At 32.6% G+C, this 17,030-nt stretch overlaps 1 protein-coding gene and 1 long non-coding RNA gene across 2 annotated transcripts; one reads left to right on the plus strand and one right to left on the minus strand.

Moving 5' to 3' along the window:
- Positions 1 to 3,052: 3,052 nt before the first annotated feature.
- LOC11417286 (uncharacterized) lies at positions 3,053 to 11,035 on the minus strand. The gene is made up of 7 exons (XM_003620112.4): positions 10,759 to 11,035; positions 8,634 to 8,762; positions 8,485 to 8,531; positions 5,013 to 7,673; positions 4,473 to 4,577; positions 4,154 to 4,328; positions 3,053 to 3,640 (listed from the first exon to the last, which is right to left on the minus strand). The coding sequence occupies exons 1-7, from the start codon at positions 10,759 to 10,761 to the stop codon at positions 3,437 to 3,439; spliced, it is 3,324 nt and encodes a 1,107-aa protein (XP_003620160.1). The 5' UTR covers positions 10,762 to 11,035; the 3' UTR covers positions 3,053 to 3,436.
- Positions 11,036 to 13,810: 2,775 nt separating this feature from the next.
- Positions 13,811 to 16,599, plus strand: LOC11417287 (uncharacterized). Its single transcript, XR_003012886.2, has 3 exons — positions 13,811 to 14,893; positions 15,173 to 15,223; positions 16,008 to 16,599. It is a non-coding gene; the product is annotated as an uncharacterized lncRNA (long non-coding RNA).
- The last annotated feature ends 431 nt before the right edge of the window (positions 16,600 to 17,030 follow it).

A 17,030-nucleotide genomic window follows, 5' to 3' on the forward strand; every position in this document is an offset into this window, starting at 1 on the left:
ACCAAAAGTCCCAATTTTCCCCAATTCAATCCCCAAAACTGATTACAGCATTGCTATATGATTATACCTATGATCTGTACGCAATCTCTCATCATTAACATGGTTTCTACTCTTTCAATTCAAAATCTAATGATCAAAACCTAACCCCAAATCCCAATTTAACCAAAACCCTCATGTTATAATCAAAATTAGAATTCAATCTATACTATTGAGAGTAAACCTCACCCTTACCTTAATTCAGACGAACAAACTCTACAAAATTCAGAATCTTCCTCTCTTGGCTCTTCTAGGCTCTTCTCCCTTTTTCTCCCAAAAGCTCTGTTTGTACGTGAAATACTTCTGACTGACAGTTTCTATATTTTTTTAACTTAATGTAACCTCCCAATATTACTTAACTCCTCATAAACTCTATTAATTCTTATTTAACCCCCAAAACTCCAAATAATTATATTTCTCACATTATTCTAAGTAATACCAAAAACAAATCATATAATAAAATATAACACACCACATAATCAACTTAGTTAAGCATGACCATGCATTTTTACACTCATATTCGTCAAGAGTCTTAAATACATTTTTTATGTTTTGAAAAAGTTGTATTTTTAGGCTTGTTTTCAAGTGGGTTTGGGCTAAAAAAAACTAGGCATTTTCCTCAAATTTGCAAGAGAAAAGAAAATTGCTTTCTTGACATAGAAAAGTTCATAAAGACACAAGTAAAATACGTTTATGACCTCAGTGGTCGTTAACTACCGCTGGTAGATGCGTCGGCAGTTAACTGCCGCTGGAGCCAGCGGTTGTTAACTGTCGTTGGTTTTTTCCCCCCAAAACCAGAAAACCCCTACCTCTCCTATTCATTCATCACCTTACATCACCAATACCATACCCAAAAAAAATCCCCATTTCAAAAATTTTGTGTCAAAATCTTGCTTCCAAATCATTGCTCATCGATTGCTAGGACGTTTCTACACACAATATGCATCAAAGAACAGGTATTACAACGTTAAAATCCATTACATTTGATTGATTTTTCTGGTTTTTTTGTTTTTTCGTACCGTCACGAGCTTGAGCGGCAGTTAACCACCGTTGAGTGTGAGCGGCTGTTAACTGCTGTTGGTAACTTAGAAATTTTTTCAAAATTGTCAAATGGCAGTGCTACTGCCCAAATTTTTTTTTTTCAATTTTTTTTCCTTTTGTTTTTTTTTTGTTTGTTTATGTTATTATATGATATTAGATACATGTTTATTAATTAGTTTAGTAATTGTATGTTGTTTATTTATAGATAAGGTTGAGAATGTGGGTGATGATTCGGGTGATCGAAAACCTAGAGTTGTCGATTCCATTAAGGTTGAATCTCCCGCTAAGGTCGAAGCTTCCGTTAAAGTTGAGGCTTCAAGCGTCAATTCCGATGTGTGGAAACTTCGTGACAACGAAGTGGACACGGCTCATTTATTTCGACCCGATGTGTGGAAACATGATTTGCCTTGGTTTAATCCCAAATTATTTTGTCCTTCTTTCGTTGAAAGATGGTTTTCCACTACCTCCATCATCCACGGAGTGGAGAAGTCATAGGAGCGATGAGGCAAAAATATGGGATTATGAATTCTTGGATCAACACGATCGTTTCTGAGCACTCATGGAGATTGAGGACAAAGAGAGACCGGTTCCACCAAAAGAACCAACAAATGAAGACAATCCAATTATGTTTGATGACACTCCAGTTAAAGAAAACGAAGAATTTGAAGATGTTCTGGAACATTTAGATGATTTGCTTTTGTTAGATGAAATATGACACTTTTTGGTCGGTGTTAATATGTTTTTTGGTCGATACGCGCCGACGTATTTTTTGAGATATATAATGTAATGACCAATTTTTTGGGTGATATGTAACTAACCTTTAACTATTAGTAATTAATGTACATTACGTGTAATGTGTTGCATAATGTGGAAAATTTCACGGATTTCAAACAATTGTGAAGCGTTAACGTATTAACGGTTTTGTGTATTGTTACCGAATAATTGATAAACTATGAAATATTGATGTTTGTGATTGATGGATGTTGTTGTTTCGGTTTGATTTCCTCCTGAATTGTCGTTTGAAATTATAGGTAAAACATGACAAATTTTCTGGAAAAAACTGCACTGATTCTGCTAACTGGTGTGAGCGGCGGTTAACTGCCGCTGACTCCAGCGGTTGTTAACTGCCGGCGTATTCTTGAACGGTTGTTAACTGCCGCTGGAGGCATAAACGTATTTTTCTTGCGTCGTTATGAACTTTTCTATGTCAAAAAAGCAATTTTCAAAATCAAGTGTGATTCTTCATACCAATAATCCCAAACAAAAAATGCATTGACATACTGAAATAAATATGGACACTTTAAAGAATAGAGATTATTACATTCCAAGTATATTCTTCCTCCTCTCAAGAAAAAGTATACTCATTTACTTCACTATGGTCACCTTTATTCCTTCTCACATTATACATTACTAGATTTTTAGTATCTCAGAAGTAGGAAACACCTTCTCAAACTCCTAAATGGGGTGTGTGGATCATCTCAATTTATTTGATACTTCAAGTAGGAAACAGTAAGACTCAATAAATATAATAATAATAATGTTTTGAAAGGATGAAAGAGTGTGAGAGGTGCATGAAAGAGTGAAATGAGGGAAAAGTAGAGAGACTAAAGAACTTTGACAAAAAAAGTTTTAGACAGTACATAAAAAACCCATCCAGTTTTTTATACATAGTCTTGAATTGGTTTAAAACATTCATCCTTGATTTGTTTTGCACTTAAGATAATAAAACACTATAAATCCTAATATGGAAAAAGGATCAAGATGCTTAAGAAAAAAAAGGCCTCATCTTCAAATTTTAGCCATATTGTTCGCTTGGTAATTTCTGTTATACTCGATTAATTAGGACACCTATGGTAGCTCAATTGGTGAGCTAAGGGACAATGAATGAGTTTTAAAACGGTGCTCCACGATTCAAACTCGAGAAACTAACATAACCACTAACTTCCTGATGTTTGTCTATAAAATAATAGGCTCATAAAGAATTGATTCCCTATGTTTAATAAGCACCTCAAATTCGACAATTAAGTATTCACTAACTTCAAGCTATGAAAACTAAGAATCACCATATTCATAATTCTACTAATATCTCAAAATCAGCACTACATATTCCTTGTTCCTTTCTACCAAGGAACAACACTGAGCTAAAATTGTGAGTAAGAAAATAAAAAAAGGTACTGCACAAAGTATGTACAAAAGATATTAAGTTCAATAACTAGGACCTAAAAGACACATGCAATATAAGACCAGTAACACTTTGATCCTCATTGAAATGTGACGTTCTACCTGAATGTAGCCAAAAATTATTTGTATCTAGTTTGGCCTACTCATAATTTTTTACTGTGAAACCTTTAGGAAAATCTCAATACCGTCGCCTCGACAGGAAAAACTCATAATCTGGATGTCTGTTTGTGCAGGTTTGGTTCCCCTTGTTGACATCAGCTCTTGCCATAAGAGATGCTGTTTCTTCAAGTGTCCTCAAACGCTCTTGAAGAAAAACTGAGGGATTTATGCCTAGCATTTCTGTTCTCCGTGTAGATTGATTCAGCTGAAACCAGCATTCACCCTGTTCATAACATAAACCTTATCATATAAATGCTTGTGTATAAACTATTTCTATAACAGAAGATAAAATAAAGTCAAATTGTTTTATATAATAAGTTTTAGGTTGTTTTCATGAGCTATCTTGGAGATTGTATGGAAATATAAGTTGAAAACAGCTTATGGACATATCATCAACTGTTTCCACTAGCTTTCTCAAATAACCTCACAAGTGCTTATCTCAACAGATAAAGTCAAATAAGTCAATCCAAACAGACCCTAAATCAATTTTACAGTGATATCCAATGAAAACTAATTATTTTTCCACTTTATTTCATTAATTTTAAGATTCAGTTACAAGAATATCCTGTATCCCAAAATAGTTGATTCTTATTGGATGCATATTTAAACTAATGTGCATCTACTTTGAACTCATAACAGAATATCCTATATCCCTCAAGCACACAGTAGCCTCTAAATAAACATTGATCTAGAAAGCCAAGATGTGAGAAAGAAGTTGAAGCAACAAAACACATACCTGTGCATTGTAGCTTTGAAGGCCTACAGCTGGAGAAACTACACAAGAATCCAGAGTTGGCGAATCAGAATTTGAACTTCTACAAACCAAATGCCCAAGTGAATGGTAAGTCAGAAAAGATGCGCGAAAGTTGCCATCTGGTATACGGTAAATAGGATACCATGCAACCGAGTACCTGCAAATCAGGTGGTCATAAAATTGCTATCATTTCAACTTTAACTTGAAATTAAGACTATGATAATAATTGCTTCTGATATTAAGACATAAAATGTACTTTTTTTTCTTTCAAAAGTGAAATATAATTCAAATGATCATTTACCAAGATCTAGGATGAAGATCCCGCAGGTTTATAGATTCCAGTTTAGTTGCGTCCCCATAAGTTTTCGACTGGATTTGTACATCGCCTCTAACTAGCTCTTGTATCCTGTGTGAAGATGAAATTCAAATCATAAGTACCTGCTGACTGATTTTAAAACAGGTTATTCTGATTCACACACTTATTTTTTTGCAGTTTCATTAACTAGCTTATGAAAGTAATAAATTTTTTTCGAATCATTCGGGAGAACCGGTGTTTGAATCATGGCCAATCTCCGGATGACCGGGGGCCCCTTCTCCTGAGAACAGGAGGGTTAAGACCAACAATAAGTAACACAATTTCTAAGAAAAAGGAACAAGGTATGAATATCATATATAACATGTCACACAAAAGATAAAATGGAAAGCATTAAAAATTTGAAGATTTCTATCAATTAAAATCAGTCTACTCAGTTATGAACAGATGAAATGGAAAGCATTAAAAATTTGAAGATTTGCATATTGAAAACACTACATTTGATATAAAAGTGATGAACAATCTTACCTTTCATATAGAGGTCGCCTTTGTTGAGGTTGTTCGCATTCAAAATATTCGAAAAGAAGTTCTGAATCACCAGAACAGGTTGAGTCAGTAGATGGATTAGAGGCATTACTAAAACGACCTATAAACGAGTCTTCTGAATTGTCGATCATTTCACAAGCCTCTGAAACCTTACAATTCAGAAAGCTGACACTGTTGTTCACACATCGACTTTCACGGTTCTTAAACAGCTGAACTGCTGATAAAGAAGGGACAAAATAGGCACGGAACGGAAAATGACCAACACCACCTAATGTCTTCGGATCTTCATAATCCCAAGCCCTTATCTCTAATCCATAGCTCCCATGTTTCTCATACCACTCCCACAAGCATCCCAAAGATACTTCAGGTATCTCATGTCTGCACAGTGGGACACCAATCAAATGGTTTTTTGCACAGGTGAAACAACCAAGTGAATCGGGTGATCGACAAATAACAGGACTACAAAAATGAAGTAGTTTTTCAAATTCTGCAACAGGGGCACCAGTCACCTTGTGTACTACATCACAAGCTAATTGAACTCGGCAGGCGTCATTCACCGCTTGAGCTATTCTGTAGGAATCATTTTCTAACAAACATTGACTCTCACATTCATAAATTATGTGATTATCTACTTGATGTTTGTCCATACGCTCGGTCAATGAACCTGCAATCTCCTCACCTAGTTTATGATTTTCACCCTCGATTCGACCAATGGATGTAGTTCTTGTATCTGGTGAAGAATCCTGATTTTGAGAAAGAGAATCTGATTTTGGTTCCAGTCCGTTTTCCATGTCAATAATTTTACTAGTTGGTTCATCAGAATATTGTGATGATGAACTATTAGACTCAGATTTTGCCATTCCAGCATCTTTTTTCCCAACTGGTATCCATTTCCATAGGGCTGTAGAGCCAGAACTGTGGTTTTGTCCATTGTAATCTGCAGAAGAAACTTCTTTCACTGTTTGACCAACTTGATTGTCTAAAAGTTTACAAGAAACTTGAGATTGCTCATCAGAACAAGAAACTTGAGATTGAATGTCTATACTTCCATTCTCTGTTTCTTGTGAACTTTTCAGGATATCGGACTCATCCGCATGAAATTTTTCGCTGTGAGCTATCTCAGATGTTTCCTGTTCAGCTCCATTGGTCTGAATCTCCATTACCAATCCTTGTTGATTATTTTCCTGAGATGAGATAGTTGAAGAATCATTCTGTTGAATACTAACCTTCAAGTTATCATTTAACACAGTCCTGTTAAAATTGGAACCCTTCCTAGAATAGTTGCAGGCTCCTTTTCTTGGAACTGAATCCGTTTTACCTTTTGATTTTCGACTGACTTTATTTTTCACATTTTTTTTATCCTCTGGTCCTGAAACAGCATTGGCACCAACAGAATTATTACAATTTTTTATGGCTGAAGGATCATCCTTTTCGGTAGCGGAAACGGATTGTGACAAAGTTGTGTTTACTTTCTTCAGATCACCACCACCACATTCACTCGAATTGTTCTTCTGAACCTTTTGCCAGACAGAATGACTGTTTTCCTTCCCTGTTCGACCAACACCCGAAAATTTGTTGAAACTAGAACTCTTCGACATATTTATCTTTTGCTGAACTCTCTTATCATTGACAATGCAATTTTGACCACTGTTCCGCGTTTCCTCGTTATGTTCATAGTTATTGCGAGAACCTGATGTTAAGCCTTGACAAAGAAAATACTCATCTCCTGAATTTGAAGTGACTCCAGAACTTGCTTTGTTGAACGATTTTCCTATATGACCATCATTGACACTTTCATCACTTTTCGATCCAATGGAAACTGAATCCAACACCAAAGAGTCTTGTATATCATTAAAACTGCATAGCTCAACGTGTTGAATATCCTTTGTTTCTCTATCATGAAGCTGATTCATTGATTCATCTTTTGACATCACTGCCTCATCGATACAAGAGTCGCGGCATTTCAGTGCATCCACAACATTGCTTTTGTCATTCATCTCATTCCTTTCACAATCAATTTTCATTAACCTATCGTCGGAAGATGAAAAATCCGGTGCAGTCGCATCCACATCATTGCTGCTGCAGGTTTCAGAAGCCAAACTTACACAGCCATATTCCTCGGTACGAAGTTCTCTTTCACTAGATCCGCTTTCACTTGACTGCTTCTTCATTTGTTTAGCTTTCTTTCTTGCCCTTCTTCTCGAGTTTTTCTGCAGAGACTTATCCTCCTTGGTGTTACTCATGCAATTATCAGACGAAATACCGGCGACAGAACTTTGAGGGGACAAGCTAGGGCTACTATTAACTACCGAACTTCCTGCACAAGAATTCACAGGAAGTTCATTCAGCTTACAAGCTTTGTTAGCTACTTTGTTTTGACATCTACGACGAACATTTGAACCAGTAAAACTTCTTCTTTCATATGATTTAGCTGAATAAGCACTCGGAGGGACCTGTCCTCTAGGTCCCTTACATTGATCAATCTTCGGTCTATTAACAGTTGTTGGAGGGAAAAGAAGTTGCAGACCATCCATACTTATGCTGCCAGAAGCTAGGTTAACGTGATTGAGACACTGCACTGGAACGGCAAGAATTCTCCAGGTTCCATCAGGCTCAAAACTAAGGAAGGTAAGGATGGCAAGCCTGATAAATAATTAACAGAACTTAAGCATAGTGACTACAAAGTTTCAAATTTCTTCTGAACACAAGAAAAAATAAACAAAGAAAGTACTTTTGAAAAATCGGGTCAGTGTAAGCATTAAGAAGCTTGAACGTAATGCAAAGAAAGACTAAAGCACTGCTTGGAAGTTTTTGCATGGATAAAACATGTGAAACAAGTCTCTACGGCACAATATCATCAGTTAAAATAAATAAATTAGTTAATGTTAGAAAAATGACAACGAAGATAGCAAGAAGAATAGGCATGGGAGTTTTTACGTAGATACATAACCTGTTTGGATTGGCTTGTTGGAGCTTATCTACTGGCAAAAACAATTGCGAGATTGTTTGAGAGCTTTGTGAGAAAACAGCTTACGCCATGTTAGTTTATTAGCTGTTTTCTGCTCATTACCATAAGCTCGCCACAATATCTTATGAAAACAGTTTATAGCTTATATGAAAACAATTTGACTTTATTTTATCTTTTGCTATAGAAATAGCTTATACATAAGCATTTCTATGATAAGAACTTGTGTTGTAAGTGCTTAATTAAGCTGTTATCCAAACAAGGTCATAGAATAAAGTGTGCAATGTAAAATACACTATGAGCTTTTGGCTAGCCTAAAAGTTATTCTATAATGAGTTGCAGAATTCTAAGAAATGTAATTAGAAGTCTAGGTGTGCATGTTCTGTCATTAGAGACAACAATTTCGATAACACATGCTAATGACATAACTATATAACTATAAGAACGAAAAGAACATGAATGAAATGATAAAGTAACAAAAAAATTTACCTACTATCAGAGTTGATCGTTGAAACAGAAGATCCTTGTTCAGAGTGCTGAATAAAATAATTATATGAAGAAAAAAAAGAGAGATAAGGACTAACTTCTTAGCCAAAATCGATCAAATAATTAAGAGAAAAAATAGGACAGTAATTTACTTTTGCGAGGTCCAAAGTTGTAACTTTGTTGTGTTCCTGATTTGTCGTTGATTTGGAATTCTTTCCTGCTTCTGAAACTTTTGGACTATCTTTACCTTTTGACTGAGGGGCACAACGCATCTTCCTTGCCTGTCAGAACCATTGGCCAAAAAATAAAAAAGGAAAAAAAATAAGAAAAAGAAACGGCACTTTTCAAGACAAGGATGAGCAAGATAGTAATATAGAGAATTGACATTCAAATATTTTCACTGTTTTCACAATTAACTTGCATGGATTCTCAGTGATCTAAACTCGTCTATAAATCAATAAGTTATAAGCAGATCATGCTCACTTGTAAAACTTGCAACCTAAAATCAGAACAAGCATAGAAAAATCGTAGGCTTCTTTACTTTCTTATTTGTTCATCGTCGTTTCTTTTCATAGTTCTAAATGATGACATTTACCAAACAAGCATAGAACAATTTAACAACATAGTCCAAATGGTATAGATTCCAAACAATACAAACAACCTACACAGATAAGAATTAACATTCTTAAGCCAATTTTAATCAAAAGTACCTTGAATTCGCAATCTTTGAAGGCAATGTTTTTAATTTTAACATAATAAATGGCAACTAAACCCAACAAATTTCAATCTCTTCGAAATTCTCAGCCAAAAACATCCTAACACATTTTATCAAACATTAAAGACACGACGAAGCCTTTACCAAACACGGATGATCGAGATACTGTTTTAATCAACTTGCACAGATTCTCAATGAACTAAAGTCATCTATAGATTGGTAAGTTATAAGCAGATAATGCTCACTTATAAAACTTGCATGCTAAAATCAGAACAAGAGGAAAAAACACCTAAACATTACAGAAAGAAGCACTCAAAAAACCGTAAGCTTCTTTACTTTCGTATTTTATAATCGACTTTTCTCTCCATAGTTCTAAAAGATGACATTTACCAAACAACAAGCATAGAACAATTTAACACCATAATCCAACACAGATAAGAACTAACTTTCTTATGACAATTTTATTGAAAAATTTCAGGTCCCTAATCAGCACAATACCTTGGATTCGCAAAATTTGAAGGCACCTTTTTAATTCTAACATAATAAAATGGCAACTAAACCCAACAAATTTAAATCTATTTCTTCTCAATTCTCAGCCAAAACAATGCTAGCACATTTCATCGAACATTAAAGACACGACGAAGCCTTTGTTCGACCAAGTTGCAAATAACACATACCCTCCGCAATTCTTGGTTTTCATGAACAAATAAAGTTTATAGAGCGAAACTATGCAATCAAGAATAAAGAATGCAACTCCAAACACACAATAGAACAGTGCAGGAAAGGAGAAACCTCAACTTGGGTTTCTCCATGATCAAAATCAGGAAAAGATTAAATTATCCACAAATGAAAGTTGTTCCTCGAATTTAACCAAAACCTCACTAAGCCTTGGATAAATTTAAACAAAACCTCTCTTAATTAACATAAATTACATCAAAAAGAAAAATGAAACTTGAAATAATGACTTATATAAACCATTAGTACAAAATCTAGAAGCAAAATTTTACTAAACCACAAATCATAATCTTAAAATATCTAAAAGAAAGAGCACCGTATCCTTAGCCATACAAATCTCCTTAGATTTAGGTTCATGTTACAGATTACAGCTAAATTAACCAAAGATTTTCCTATTTTTAAATTTCATCCACCTCATAAACAAGATCATTATCCACACACATGAACAAAAAAAAACACTAACATTTTTTAATATTAATAATAATCATAAATAAACAACTAAAAAGAATGGAACAAAAAAATAATAATCATCTTTCAAAAAAAATTAACCATAACCCATTATTCATAAACCAAACTTTTCATGCAATCAAATATCAGAAAACATAAAAAACACAAAAAAAAAACTCAAATGGGTCATGATCATGATAATAATAAATAAAAAAATACTGAAAAAATAATCATAGCCCATTATTCAAAAACCAAACTTTTCAAACAATCAAATATCAGAAAACATAAAAAACACTAAAAACTCAAATGGGTCATTATCAAAACAAAAAAATTCAAAAAAAAAAAAAAAGATCAAAATTGAAGAGTGTAAAGAAACAAACCATGAGAGAATTTCCAAAGGGGATTGAGTTGTTCTTCCAAGCCTGGATGGCTTTCTTCTTTCTGACGAAATCACCCGTTGTGATTTCTGAGATTGATTGAATTTTTTTTGCTTTGTGTGTTGTTTGGTTTTATTGTATTTTTTGGGTGAAAGAATCAAAGAAAGTGAGTTAGTGAAATTGCTACAAGTAAGTTGTTGAGTGGCCACAAGACACTATGAAAGTGAAAATGGACAAACAAGGAAAAGGGAAGAAAAAGGAAAACGTTTTGAATTTGTGGAAAATGATTTTGACTACAATTTACATTATAAATGTGTGACTCAATACAATTAATCTTTTAATCTATATATATATATTTTTATTATATTATATATTTTTATTTTAGTTTCTAGAAAATGTTGTTTAATAAAGATAATGACATTTGACTTGAGGTGTAGAGACGTTAAATGTTTGTTTGATATCACGGTAGGTATGTCAACATTAAATTGATCCACCGTAATTTTACAGAAGTTACAATATAATATGTATGTCAGAATCATGGTGCGTCAACATGATTCTGACGTACACACCATGATATCAAACATATGTTATACGTATATTTTGTTATGTCGTGACAATAAGTGATTTAAAATTTATTTTCTCTAAAAGTGGATTGAAGATAAAGTGATTTGTGTTTGAATATATTTATGCAAAAAAGTTCAACCGTAATTTTGAATGTAGAAATTAATTATAGAATCAAAAGATACAAATCATATCTTACTATAATCGATTCTAAAAGCAAAACCAATTATTCACCAAAGCATGCTAACATGTCAAGATCAATTATACATCTTTAGAATCAATTTTTGCTCATGCGAAAGTGAAATCAAACATAAATTAAACGTTAATACATCTCTTAGCTTTCTTAACTGACATTCAAACTTTAGTTTGTCGTATTGTATAAATTTAACCTCTTCGACTACGCTCAATAATTATTGAACTTTGATTTTTATTTGCTTTTTACATATTATTGAATATAATGTACTAATTTTTATAATAAAATATTTGCCATATTCGTTTTTTATAATCCATTTGGGTTGGTTTAGTGGTGTTTGTTTGAGACTTTAGAGTGTGCTCCTCTCAAGGTCTCAAATTTGATTATATATGGTGTCAATTTTGATAGGCTAGTCAATATAGAGATTTGACATTGCTATAGATAGAGCCCATCCAAGCGAATGGTCGAATTGGACCTCTAAAATTAATCGGTCGGTAAGCTAGATATCTAGTTTTCAAAACGTATTTATACTTAAAAAAAAACTATTGAATGGTTGCTTAAGTGCAACATATGCAATAAACTTTTGCCAAAACATTTGATATGTTGAGATATAATTTTATCTCATACTACTCTTCTATGCATTTTGTGTATTAGAGTTTCATTGTTAGGAACTTTGAAAAAAGAAATGAATGCATTGTAATTTTTTGTATGATAAAATAACTTTATTGTTTGAGATACTTCATTAATAAAATCATTAAAATGGAGTGCATTTGATTCTCAAAATAATAAGTATTGGATAAAACAGGACTCTCTCCGGTCACATTTATATGCAAAAAAAAAAAAAATTAGGTTCATTCAATACCTAATGTATTCGGTCTATATATATATATATATATAGAAAGAACCAAATTGTGTAGTCAAAGAAAAAACGAAAGAACAATTTCTATTCAGAAAAAAGAAAATTTTGGTTGTTTTCGTAGCAAATATTTATGACAAAAACGAAAATTGTGATTGGCTCATTGGTTTTACCGTCTAGAACACATGAAAGAAACACAAAATAAAGTATTGACGAGTATCGTTGAGCATGCAACACACGTAATGGACATGGATAAAATTGTTAACAAATATATAATTTAAGCATGACACTTAACATGAGAACAATGTGATAATTGATTTATTTTGCTAAGCAGTATCATTATTGATAAATAACAAAGAACCGATTTTTTTAGAGGAAGAAATAACCAAATTGTGTAGTCAAACAAACAACGAAAGAACAATTTCTATTCAGAAAAAAGAAAAATTTGGTTGTTTTCGTAACAATTATTTATGACAAAAACGAAAATTGTGATTGGCTCATTGGTTTTACCGTCTAGAACACATGAAAGAAACACAAAATAAAGTATTGACGAGTTTCGTTGAGCATGCAACACACGTAATGGACATGGATAAAATTGTTAACAAATATATAATTTAAGCATGACACTTAACATGAGAACAATGTGATAATTGATTTATTTTGCTAAGTAATATCATTATTGATAAATAACAAAGAACCGATTTTTTTAGAGGAAGAAAGAACCAAAGTAGTCAAACAAAAAAAGAAAGAACAATTTCTATTCAGAAAAAAGAAAAATTTGGTTGTTTTCGTAACAAATATTTATGACAAAAAATAAAATTAATATTGGCTAATTGATTTTACCGACTTGAAACACATGAAAGAAACACAAAATAAAGTATTGACGAGCGTCGTCGAGCATGCAACACATGTGATGGACAAGGTTAAATTTATTAACAAATAAATAATTTAAATGTGACACTTAAGTGGGACCATTTTACAAGAAATTCACCATTAAATATTACCAATTGTCATAAATGCATTATGAAATATTATGATTTGAAAGTTCTGTAGCCAATATTACTTAAAGGTATAGTTAGAATAAGTTAATAAAAGTTGTTTTGAGAAAGAAATACAATACTTGTATTGAAAATATTTTATTTACGAAAGCGACACTTATTTTAAAATAGAAGAGATAAATAAATCATGGTAAGGATTGATGTATTATTTGTTTGTGAGAGAGAGATTTTCTTTTATTTAAATCTAATCATACTTATTTCTAATATGAATAGCATTGTTAACAAATTGTGCCAACCCTAATCCTACTTAATTTGGCGCCAATGAATAATGACCATTGATTTATGCACCAAATGCATCTCCACCGTTATTTCTAAGCCATTTAATTATTCCTCTAATTATGTACTACTTCTTTCAAGTGCCCTAGGATATTGTTCCAATGAAAAAAACGGCCCCCATACTTTTAGCATTTTCCGATGACATTTATTTTACTGGCTTATGAGAAATTAATTTTCCTACAGTTCCAAGATTGACATTGCACTTATCGATCCCCCACCACTTTCACTATTCTTCTCTCTTCTTTCATTATGCTCTAAGTTTGAACAACTAGCTGAATGTTTGCAATTTTCAGATGGACGTTGCATCAGTTTTAGGTAGTCTCTCTCAAATGGTTTACAAATCTCTATCACAACTTTACCTTTAAAAAAAAAAAAAATCTGCATATGTTTCTCTCAGTTTCATCTTGAACTCCTCTTCTATTATGTAATTAAATTTCATACAAAGTGGTTATATCAAATTGAATTTAAAACCAGAGTTTTCTTTGGGAAGAAATGGAGCTATTTGACAAATACCAGAATAGAACAATTGGGGTTTTCAGATATTGGAGTTTTTTAATTCAGTTGTGTTCTTTTCAACCTAAAAATTTGCAAGAAATATGTTAATTTTTTTTTCTAGATGAACTTTTTCAAATCAAAATTGTTAGTTTTTCTGTTCATTTGTGAAATATTGAACCAACCCATTTGCTAGATTTGCTATAGGTGTTTGTGTTTTTTCGGTTACCTCATCTGTTAGTGTAGGTTTTTTATTGTTGGTTCGGTTTTAAGGAGTGTCTGTGTACATTTGTTTTTTGGAGTTGTTTGGTGCTTCTTGTTGCCGTATTTTTTTTTCTACACTGGCCTATGCTTTTGCTGTTTTGTGACAGTGGACAGTGGCTTTCTTTTGTATTGGAGCAGCTTGCCTTATTAGCACTTCTGTTGCGTGGCTCTAATTTACATATGCCGATTCAAAAAAAAAAAAAAGACATTTGCTAGATCGGTTAAAATTAGTTGAAGAACTAAGTGGGCTTTTGATCTCTATTTTATAGAATTTCTAATATGTGATGAGGCCTTTTTTTGTGAGTTTTCTCACAATGTTTTGCTTTTTATTTTACTTTGATTTTGTTACTTATAGTGTTTTGGTTTTTGTTTCATCCTTGATAAATACTCATGAGAACAAGCAACAACTACTAGATGTGGAAGACATAAGCAACAAAGGTAAAACAAATTTCTCTCCACATGACTCTCATGGAACACCTACTCTTTGTGCCATTAAAGTGCATCAAGTTTTCTCTAAAAATAAAGGCTATGATAAACTATGTAAATAAATTAAGTGCTATCGTGAACTATGTAAATAAATTTTATTTCAAATTTTCTTCTCTCTTAGGTATTGATAAAAATCACAAGAACATCTAAGTATGCTGACAATTGATGGTTTGGTTAATTGATTGTTTATTAGTAATGTATTTCTTTATTCTTTTTTTGTTGTTGTTGCAGTGATGTTTACTTGAAGCTACAATGTCATATAGCTATTGTTGAGTGATGATAGTAAGTCGTTTTCTAACAATTTTCAACCTCTTATTAGCATCACTGTTTACGCCTTGCTGCACTTCACAGCCACATCTAAGCAACTTTGTGTGTTACTAATATTTTAGCTTACTTGCTGCCTTGGATCAAACACCCTTCGCCTTGGGATTTTCTATTACAGTTATTGTTTGTTAATTAGGCATTCGCACCATTTTAGATCCAGTGTTTTTTGTTCAATTTTCACACCTATTTCAATTTTCACACACACATGCAAAAAATGAAGTATTGTTGATGTTTATGTGTGAATCTGCAATATTTATTTTTTGAATATCGATGTGATTCTGTTCGATTTTTTTCCTAATATATTGCAATTATGTTTCTTATATCATGGTGAACATTGTAGCAAAAAATTAAGCAAGATTCCTTCGGTAGCTACAAATGTTAATGACAACAAGGAGTCTTTGACTGATCCCATTCTCCTATGTTTTACTTTCAAAAAGCACAAGATTTACTTATTCATGTATATGGCTTTTAAAACTCGACCAATCATCGTACCATCGCTTTGAACTCTATATTACTTCAGTTTTCTTATTTGATAATATCATATGTAGAATTTTTTTAGAAACACTTTACCTCAGTATGTTTCACGTTGTACATTTTATTTATATTTCTGGTCTTTGGAATGGATATCGATACTGATGAGTTATTATTCTTCTATTCTTTTTATTCAAATCAACTTTTTTGATGCTTTTGACAGAATATAATTTCTCATCTTTCTCTTCCTTTTCTATTTTTAATTTTGTAGAATGTAAATCAATGATAAGCTGATTTGAGTTTTTTCTGGTCTTTGGAATGGATGTCAATACTGATGGTAAATGATTATGAAGTGTACCAGCTATTAATTCTGCCACTTCATTGGAGATCAACGTGAGAACTTTGAAATTGAGTGAAAGTGAACAGAGATAAAAGAGAAGAGATCTGTTTGGTTGCAGGTCTGTTTTTTTGGCTGGTTTGGGTGGTTTTGGCTGTTTTGGTGTGGTTATTAGCCGTGAGTATGCTTCGGGTAAATTTCACTCTTAAAAGAACTTTTTGTGGTCAGCTTTGTTGTCAGTTGATTTTTTTTTCATTTTGGCGTGCATTTTTTTCTACGATCGTGAAGTATTCTCTCACGGCCAATTATATGTCGCAATTTCGAGGGTATCATCAAGGAATGGTTTGAAAATACTCATGATTGATGAAAATGGTGATTGCATTGATAATACAACCAATGTTGTATACAAAGTATTCCAAAATGTATGGACATCTAAAAATAATATGAGAGCCTTTGAGATCATTTTGTACTTGACTTTCTCCGACATGTACAGATTTTATAGGTCATATTCTGCTTTATTTTATTAGACGCTATATATCATAGCCTTGGAGCTTATTTTATACTTGACTTTCTCCGACATCTACATATATTATATGTTATATTCTGCTTTCTTTTATTACACATTATATATGACCCGTGCTGCAGCACGGGTGGAAGATCTAGTATAAAAGAGTTATATTAATGATATTACCGTTTATTTAAAGAAGAAAACTAGGTTCCACTTATGTATTTTTTAAGTTATAAAATCCCATGAATATTGAGATCATAAAAAAATATATAAATCTCTCATTTTCGATCCTGTCAATTTTTTAAGAGGATCCAAATCTAATCGAACTTCTACACATGACAAATAGAAACTTAAATTTAGAATAATAGTAATAACAACGAAAATGTTAATGAGTGTTCTTGGTGCATTTGTTAAGAAGATTAAAATGAAAACTTTATATTGAAAATTGT

The sequence above is a fragment of the Medicago truncatula genome, chromosome 6 (assembly GCF_003473485.1).
Source record: "Medicago truncatula cultivar Jemalong A17 chromosome 6, MtrunA17r5.0-ANR, whole genome shotgun sequence".
Taxonomy (NCBI): Eukaryota; Viridiplantae; Streptophyta; class Magnoliopsida; order Fabales; family Fabaceae; genus Medicago; species Medicago truncatula.